General features: G+C 40.6%; 2 protein-coding genes across 3 annotated transcripts in view; both read right to left on the reverse strand.

Annotated features, from left to right (window-relative positions):
- psmd1 (proteasome 26S subunit, non-ATPase 1) overlaps positions 1-5,059 on the reverse strand; it is a 33,506-nt gene extending 28,447 nt beyond the window's left edge. Inside the window, exons 1-12 of the mRNA XM_031859632.1 lie at positions 4,886-5,059; positions 4,361-4,404; positions 3,882-3,955; positions 3,330-3,499; positions 2,856-3,064; positions 2,420-2,563; positions 1,504-1,730; positions 1,111-1,171; positions 847-975; positions 633-721; positions 455-533; positions 188-361 (exon numbers count right to left, since the gene is read on the reverse strand). Of these exons, the coding sequence (XP_031715492.1) occupies positions 188-361; positions 455-533; positions 633-721; positions 847-975; positions 1,111-1,171; positions 1,504-1,730; positions 2,420-2,563; positions 2,856-3,064; positions 3,330-3,499; positions 3,882-3,955; positions 4,361-4,404; positions 4,886-4,901 (1,416 nt within the window). The 5' untranslated portion in view covers positions 4,902-5,059. The remainder of the gene's footprint in view (positions 1-187; positions 362-454; positions 534-632; positions 722-846; positions 976-1,110; positions 1,172-1,503; positions 1,731-2,419; positions 2,564-2,855; positions 3,065-3,329; positions 3,500-3,881; positions 3,956-4,360; positions 4,405-4,885) is intronic.
- Positions 5,060-5,712: 653 nt separating this feature from the next.
- Positions 5,713-8,588, reverse strand: LOC116390247 (uncharacterized). 2 transcript variants are annotated; one of them, XM_031859693.1, is made up of 3 exons: positions 7,763-8,588; positions 7,020-7,124; positions 5,713-6,578 (listed from the first exon to the last, which is right to left on the reverse strand). In XM_031859693.1, the coding sequence occupies exons 1-3, from the start codon at positions 8,532-8,534 to the stop codon at positions 6,481-6,483; spliced, it is 975 nt and encodes a 324-aa protein (XP_031715553.1). In that variant the 5' UTR covers positions 8,535-8,588; the 3' UTR covers positions 5,713-6,480. The 2 variants fall into 2 exon arrangements, with proteins under 2 accessions (XP_031715553.1, XP_031715554.1); XM_031859694.1 differs by lacking the exon at positions 7,020-7,124.
- Positions 8,589-8,964: the final 376 nt, after the last annotated feature.

Below are 8,964 nucleotides of genomic sequence, written 5' to 3' on the forward strand. Positions count from 1 at the left end.
AGCTACAAACTTATAGCTGAGGCTTTTTGATCCTAAAGCATTATACTTTTCAGAGACAAAATGTCTCATTTGATGACTCAAAAAACATGTTTCCCCTCTTTCAGCAATCATTTTGTTAGTAACATTCTCGTATATAATTGAAAAAGAACCAGCATTCAAAGTAAACGTCAAAAAAAAAAAAACTAACATCATTGCTGGCGTTCTTGAGCTGACTGAGCAGGTAGTCTATGATGTCTCCACCATGGTTGGCATGAATGAGTCCCAGAGCATACAAGCCTCCTCCCTCCTGGTAAGCCGAGCCAGGGGAGGTGTCTTTGGGCAAGTAGGTCGCCATTAACTGGAGAGCCTCCTTCTCGTGGCCCTGAAAAACACAGTATGTTATGTTCAAATTTAAATCCAGAATTGAATTCAGTATTTTTTTTTAATTTGCTGTAGATTATCATCATAGCTTTACCTTGTGGATGACACCCAGACTTGCTGTGGCTGTGAACTTTGCCCAGTTGGTGGCTCTTGCAAGCCATTCCAAGTTTTCTCTACACGGTCAAACAAAGTCATTGGTCAAATGTCCCTTTGAGTATGTATGTTTCTCTACATCTATGAAATATACAGTTCAGTTCTGCTAGCACAATCACCTGAGGAACTGGTCACTTGTGGTTCCCGTATGCATGAAGGAGTTGGCTATTACTGTAGCTGTGTGACACACCGAATTTCGAACTGCATCCTGGAGTGACGGAGAAAAAAATAAATAAAAAGTCAGGAGGAAGCTGTAGTTTGTCGGACCATTTAAACAATAGCTTATTTATTTGTGTTCTCTAAGCCAGTCATCTTGTTGCTAGCCTACATTACCTTTGTGTTTTTGAGGATCATTAGATCTGTGTTGTTATTTCGGATTAGGAACTGCAAGTGCAGCTCGATGGCCATCTCCCCGCTAAGGATTTTGATCATCTTGGCATTCTGGTCTTTGGGCTCATCTTTCTACAGTAACACAGAGAAGCAATACGATGAGTCGTCAACCAAACCAAAGCAAAGTAGCTCTATTTAGACACAGAAAAGTTACCAGCAACTGGTATGAAAAGAGTGCTACAGCACATAACGACCCAAAGAGCGTACCGTTTCTACTGGCTTTCCAGCAGGGGAGCTGCCCGCCTTTTCATCTGTCTCCATTGCATCACTGTAACACACACACACAACACAAAAAAAACAAAAAACTTTTCGTCAGTGTTGAATCATTTGATCATAAGTAAAGTAATTTGACTCAAATGAGCCGGTGTACAGTTTAATTCACTCTCTCATGTTAACTTCTTTAGTTAGGTTATTTTCAGCAGGTATAAAACAGATGCCATGCTTATAAATGCTGAAGTTTTGGTTACTTTCCTAGCAGGTAAGTATTTTCTAGAGTTTAAATCAAAACCGTAAGAAGTGAAAAATCCCTGAGCCTTTGTGAACATGTCACCGTGCTTCAGCCCAGGTATGAGTGTGTCCTCGTTGTGTTTCCATGCCCACCTGTCTTTGTCTGGTGTGGGCACTGTGCCCGTATTTGTGGAGCCGGGGACTGAAGGGATAGGTGTTCCAACTGTGTGCAAGTTCTGGATGACGGAGGAGAGGAACTGCTGGCTGGCGCTCTCGTACAGATCAAAGCAGATCTGATAGGCCATCAGCAGGTTGTCCTCCTTCACTAGCTTCTCCAGGATGTCACTCACAGCCTGCGGGTCATCCAGGAAGATCAGGCACTAGAGAGGTGAGGAGAAAAGATGATTAGAGGGGGATTAGGTTCAGACTCCCTTTTTGGGAAATCTAATTCCATGAAAGTAGAGAAATGCATTTAAAGCAGTATAAAATATTGCCTCCAATTGGAGCACATCAATAGCTGTAGGTATGACTCAGCACCAATACTAGTTAGCTTAAGCAAAGATATAAGATGCCACCTTGAGTATAAAGCTGAACTCATGTTAAACTACACTTAGTTGCGGATTTATTAGGAATAATTCCAGAACTGTTTTATTAGACTGCATTAGTTTTAGGGTTAGGACAACCGAGTGTATATTGTAGGAGCATCAGCAGAGTAAATACCCAAACCCACATTAAACATTACAAGAAATCAAAGTATTACATTATTTTAAAAGTAGAAAGCATAATTGAACATGTTAAAATGTCCTGACAACTTATTTGGGCTGAATGACCAAAAATAAAAATAGTGATAGTTACTCATTTAAAAAAACACAAAGAAACTGTTCTGAAAGCATCTTTACAAATCAGGGTTTGTATTGGATTAACTCAGTCAATCAAAGATCTTATACTAAATAGTGAGTGAACAGAAACTATTAGTCACATTAGTTACCAATCTTTTTATGTAGTTATCACACTGAGAAGTTGGTCAGGGAAATGATGCATAATGTGCATTTGAGGATCTGATTGTTACCTGACAGACATTGATGAAATCAGGCTTCTCCAAGTTCATGTAGAGCTTGACGAGCACCCGCAGCACCTCGTTGCGGAACTTCTTGTTCTGCATCAGGGACATGCAAACCTTCAGGCTGTAGGCAAGGAGGCCACTCACATCACTCTGCATGACAAGAGAAGCAAAACAAAAATCATTAACCTGTTTAATGAAAAGGAAGAAATGTACAATCAACAGCAGTGATCAAAATCACCATCCTGTACTGTGAAATATGGCGATGTCGCTGTGACAAACACTTACTGTATTTGAACGAAGTGACTCTCATTATCTCCATCAACATTTTGGGGCATTATCATGCAAAGTCTGCTAGACTCTTGGACTTAGGGCTATCCTGGTGAGCGTTAAAGCTAACAGTAGGTATTCCTAAACTATCTCAAATCAGCTGTGAGGGACTTACTGATTCCAAGATGGTCTTCTCAAACATGTCAAGTCGCCTGGTCTCTAGGGCGATGCCAATGGCCTGCTTGTACTTGTGGTCATCGAGGCAACGCAGGAACATTTTGTTGACAATGCCCTCAAGGCGGGGGTCAATGCTTTTCTTCTCCTCATCCTCTGGCATCTCTGCATTCCCCACCCGCAGCTTGGTGTAGTGGTCGATGCATTTGGCTAGCAGCAAACAAAAAACAGAGGGCCTCCATTTTACTCCCGAATTAAATGAAGCAGTTAAAGTCAAAATCTTATTCCGTATGTCATTCATTGGCTTTTCCTACCAGAAAGCTTGAGGTTTGTGAGCTGGAAGTAAAAAAGGTGTTTTTTTTCCCCGTTTATGTTATTTACTTCACACTGCCTTTAGTATGAGGGTTACAGCAGTATCCAAACAACAGGAATGGCAGTTGAGTAAATGATGATGCGTTTCTGTTTGATTACTCACCAATGATGGTCTCCACATATTCTGAATCATCTGTGACTTTGAAGAGATCTCCAGCACCGAGAGCATAGTTCAGAGACTCCTCAAAGGCTCCGAGGTGGTAGAAAACCTTAGAGGCCACCAGGGCAGCAAACGATCTGCTCCGAAACGTCTCATCCTCATACAGGACCTCGCTGGGAGAAGACAACAGATGGTTACATAACACTGAAAATCTTAACCAAAAAGAGATCTTTTTGTATTAACTATTAAATGTAAATGATCACTTCTAAATTATATTTCTCTGTCCCGCAGAGCAGTTTTTACCAGCAAACCAAATCACGAAGGATGCCGAGATCTGCTTCATAAGCACTGAAAGAATATTCAGTAAACTACTGGTGACTATGTGGAACATTGCACCCTGTGCATTCAGTGTGTCAAGATAGATTTCTAGATATTTCTCCCAACTGAAGACATAGAAAGAATAAAACTAAAGAGTTGAAATTATTGCTTCCTGTTGTAACATTCTTATGTCAGATAGGGTTATAGTGTCCATTGCTTGTCAATAGTAATACTTACATTTTATCGACAGATCCTGAAATCTCAGCCCAGAAATCATTCACAATGGCATCTAGCTTCTGCAGAGCAAACTCCTGCAATGGGAAAGAGACATGTTGCTGTGTTAACCTTTTTCTTTCTGACCCAACATGCATTGGAAGTCAAACCAATGAATGCATGTGGAGGAGAGACAGACCAATGACAGTCTTTATTAGCCATGATGCGGTATGTGCCTCCTTTTGGGTACATAAAGAACAAGATGCCACACTCCAAACATCTAAAGAAACCTCCAGGAGCCACTCTTTAATCTGATATACTGTACATTAATACATTTTAATTAGTTTGAGAGCGTTATTAATCGCTCTTTGTGAGACCTCCCATGGAGACCTCCCATCCTCGTATGTAATCTCTTTACTTCTGTTTGACAAGATATGATCTGACATTAGATCATCACTATATGGGAGGTTGCCACCTTCAGGCACTCTCAAACCAGAGCTTACCTTGAGTTGTGGCTCCTCCTCATCAAGGAGGGAAATAATTCCAGCTAGAAAAGGAGAGAAACAAAAACTATTAGTACATTATTAGGTTCAAATACAGTATGTGTCTATAATCATAACTTGTCAGGATTTGATCAAAAGTTTAATATTATAATAGTATAATAATTCTTTGAGAATTATTTTGAAGATGAAAAACGTTCCTCTATATAAAAACTAACATCTTATCAAGGCTGTAGAGCTAAGATCATGTACAGTGCAATGCTACTGATGACTTGACTGTTAGCATCGACGTTACGATAACTTATTGATAATTACTGTATTTAAAACAGCCTTGCAGTAATCAAAACCGTCACCTAGATTTAGCAAAGTCACATTTCAAGGTGTTCTTCCCTCCTGATGGTGGGTTTATAAGCTATTGCCGGTTAACGACTGACCGACAACTGCTACATTAGCCGTGTGACTCAGCTAAATCAATGGCGGCTAGCTACAGTTGCAGCTAGCAAAATAAAAGCACCTTTTATGACTTACCGGCAGATGTTATCATGATTGGCTCTTTATTCCCTCCTCAGCCCCACGATCCTTGTTCAACAGTGGAATTCCGTGCGCTTTTTCGGAGAGATAATGAAAAGAAAAGATTTGTCGCATCTGAAAATTCACAACAGTGGGGACAATCGCAGACTCTGCTACCTTCTTTTTGTCCAATGCCGCAAGTCCCCTTCCAGAGGACCTCAGTGTTGGCTGGCCTCTTTTACGCCTGATTAAAACGCAGACATATAATATTATTAATATAATATCCTCCTGGGTCTGATCAATACATAGGACTCCAAGAATATAGAATACTATCTTACAATTGTCAATCGCACTTAAAAAAAATTATGGAGATATAGTAGTAGAAAATATTTGATTTATGGACTGGCTTTTTCAAAGGGGGTCTATCAGTTGGCTCTATCAGTTGCACGGAAGGCTGTAGCGATGACTGTTGTTGGTAACAGGATGGGAATTGTAATGAATGTGATGGAGACGCTTCTGCGAGTGATGCCTCACTGCATGCAGTATTCAGAAGATAGACAGATCTTGTTTGGGGAAGTGGCCAAGTTGAGAGTGGAGACATTTGCGCTATACGCGACTTGTCTGCCATAAAATCAACATAGTAGAAGAGAAGTAGGTGGTCCATCGTGAATCTAGGTTCTCTTTATACATGGATCCATGACCTACATCCATGATAGGTTTACAGAAATCAAAGGTACAATGTGGCTGTCATTTCAGTAATAATATATAAATATGACAGTACAGTGTTAATTAAGGAATTGATACTGAGTTTTCAACCAAATTTCCACACACGTCTAAAAAAATTGACAGTAAATGTCCATATAAAGAGAGCTGCACACTCACAAAAGCTTATATGTGTTTATTTACAAATGAATATCCTACATAAATACATAAAATGTGAAAAGTAGTTTCATCCACTTCTATTGCAGATAATGCTTTTGTCATTAGCAATCATCTAAGGCACATCATTCTAATAAATGAACATGAAAAAGGAGAAAAGATTCACAGTATTTCATCATCGCTGGATTGACATTCTGAGGCACCTCAGCGGGAAAAAGAAGCTGCTTGGTCTCTATTAATGAAGACTCACTTAAGACCCTTATTATGACTGTTGATGTATCTTCCAAATAACATTCAATAAGCCTTTTGAAACCACTGGAGTTCTAAGAACCAGTTGGCAATCCAGCCCTGTTCTATGCATCATGTTAATGGTGTAGGCCTAATTATGTCATGAGCTTTTGCTTTAAACTATCCATACTGTGGTCTCAACATGTACTAAAATAACAGACAAATCTCTCTGTAGGTCTCAAAAGTGGTGTTAAATGATGCAATACAGTTCATATGACTGAATAAGAGTCAGCCCAAACATACACATTAAATACATTTTAGCATTGTGCATCAGAGACGATGTGTAAATCAGCAGGACGGATTTGACAACAATCATGATAGCTCAGCAGTGGGATTATTGAGCACTATGAAGAAACACTGTAACATGTAGTAAGGCTCTATCAGCGTGAGGCTAACCCTTTCTTCACAGTTAAAACAGGATTGTCTGCAGGCCATGTGTCATGACATCAGCCGTCTCCTCCAGCTGACTCTCCATTCACATGAGGTCCAGCAGACAACGAGCTGATTTTCAGAGGGATGCCTTCCTCTTTACTTCCAGTGTCACCTGAAAAGCAAACATGAAAACATTGTTACTGAAATCTATATGATACAATTTGGCTGCAGTGGAAGTTTAAGTATATATATGACAGTGTTAGTGAGAGCAAAAATATTTCTTATATTTTTGAAAAAGGTTAGACAGTGTTTTACTGAAACTCAAAATACTTTTGTTTTTTTGATCCTCACTGCATAAAATCTGATCCAAAGACAAGCCCATGAAGAGTAAATGTGCTAATGTCTTTGGTTAGCTGTTGGCCACGTGACAAACTGGCAACCTGTAGCTATGCCTTTTGCCCATGTAGTGCTTTGGGTTAGGCTACAGTCCACTGCATCCCTGAACTAAGTTAGTGTATAATTTGGATGAAGAAAAGACGAGTTGAAAGAATCCTGTGGAAATGGAAATGTCTTCATCGCTCAGTCTAACTGAACTTTGGAATGATACTGCTACCTCTTTGCCTGTCGGTTGAGGAGTTGGTGGCCTGGCCTCTTCTCCGAGCCCAGAACAAACATTGGAATGGCCAGAAAAGCTGGTTCCCTCTATCCCCGGTATTATCTGAAAGGCAACAATGAGTGTTTTACAATTTGGCAGCTTATCTAAGGGTCCGATTGTTTCATGAATGCTCCTTTTGTTCCCGGGCCTTTGCAGCCATGCCTGGGAAGAAAAATGTGAATCTCGTGGATTGACCTACATAGTGGAGTGCACTAACACAAATCACTACAGTGTTTGCCAACTATTCTCACACTGCAGTGCTCATTACTGAGCTTACAATGATCTTATCATAGGTAAATGTGTCTACTATAATATCAATACCTATCATATTCATTTAGCCAATTCTATGTTCATTCTAATTTAATCAGTAGTAATTATGTAAATGAGTTGTAGGCTTGTGATATATCTGTACAGTAGTCTTCCCTTTAATGTGCTTTTAAACAAGTCAAAATCTATAGTTCTTAATTTTGGCAATCAAATATTTTATGCTTCATCAAATCTGCATGGTGGCCTGGTTATTAAACACATCACGGTTCAAACTCCAAGTTGACAGATCTACGCTGCTGACATGTGCTTGAGCAAACGAGATAAAAGGAGTTACATTATAGTAAAGCCTACACACTTGCAGGAGGCATATATTGTCTGCAGTGGATTGATACGCGTAAAACTCAAAAGAACGTGGATGATGTATGTTATTACACCTGCTGTTTGAGATGAGTATATAACTTTGCAGGCGTTTTTCTTGATGCTGAGCATTTTGGCCTCTGTCTTCGGGATGAAACTGCCGACCCATACAGTCTCTGGTGACTGTTTGTGGAACACTGAGCGGATCAGGCGCTCTAGCAGTTGCGCACACTGGTGAGTCTCGGCGCTCTCCTCTCTAGTGCGTATTAATCCAATCAGAGCTGGTCGGGCGTTTCTGGCACGTTTCGTGCGCGCCTTTACGTCCTTCAGTGTCTCTTTTAAGCACAGTTCGTTGGATTGTTTGCTGATAAATGTCTGTCTGAAGATGAATATGATGACAGGAGAGTCTATGGTTCGCTTTCGGCTGTAAATGTTCGCCCTCCTTGTTGCTGTTCTCTGAGCGTTGCCACCGAGCGTTGGCTTCTTCACCTTGTCCCCGTCCTCTTCCCCCGGACATGCTCTCAAATCCAAATCCTTGGGCCTCGCTATTAAAGGCATGTCATTGCTTTTAACACCCTCTGGCTTGCCGCAAATGGGGTTCACACTGGAAGTCTCTCCGTGACTGTTTAACGGAGCGGGTTGAGTCTGTCCATTGTTGTTCGCCGGGCTGCTGTTGGCGAACATTTCACGGATGAACTCCTGCAATATTCCAGCGTCATCCGCGTCGACCTCTTTACTTGTACAGGTATCGCTCACCAAATAAATCCGCTCTTTACCTCCGATCAAAGATATAATCTTCTGAAACTCCCTCTCCTCCTCGGGCAGCGTGGGCTCAAGGAAGGCTGCCATCCTTGCGCAAATACGTCTGCGCGGATCCGTTTTATTTACCACGAGCTGTCAAGCCAGTCACACCACCCTCTTAAAGAAAACCTCCCCAACGGTCACCAGGAAGGAGGTCGGGCATAGAGACGCAGCGTCGATGTCTATTGGCTGGTCCATTTGGTGGGCGGGGCCAACAGTCGTGACTATATATACATCGACTTGTTTCAAGATAATTAATTTAAACTTTATTGGATGACTAAACTAAATATAAAACTTTGTTTGAAAAGTTGTTTCATATATATATATATATATATTTCACACACAATAAAATAAATATTCAGGAAAGCGGGATACCTGGAAAAACAGAATATACTCATAGCAACGAGCCACAAAAGCCTACAAAAGATTAATTATATCTTTTTTGGATCCTTTTTTTATGAAATATTAAACGTATACT

This window comes from Anarrhichthys ocellatus, unplaced genomic scaffold, assembly GCF_004355925.1.
Source record: "Anarrhichthys ocellatus isolate YVR2014 unplaced genomic scaffold, GSC_Weel_1.0 scaffold22, whole genome shotgun sequence".
Classification (NCBI taxonomy): domain Eukaryota; kingdom Metazoa; phylum Chordata; class Actinopteri; order Perciformes; family Anarhichadidae; genus Anarrhichthys; species Anarrhichthys ocellatus.

What these genes read in the sequence shown, in the direction of transcription:
- LOC116390247 (XM_031859693.1), bottom strand. Translation starts at nt 8,534, where the DNA reads ATGGCAGCCTTCCTTGAGCCCACGCTGCCCGAGGAGGAGAGGGAGTTT. An exon ending in ATACTCATCTCAAACAGCAG is followed by an intron (nt 7,125 to 7,762) that starts GTGTAATAACAT and finishes GTTGCCTTTCAG; the next exon opens with ATAATACCGGGGATAGAGGG. An exon ending in CTCAACCGACAGGCAAAGAG is followed by an intron (nt 6,579 to 7,019) that starts GTAGCAGTATCA and finishes TTTGCTTTTCAG; the next exon opens with GTGACACTGGAAGTAAAGAG.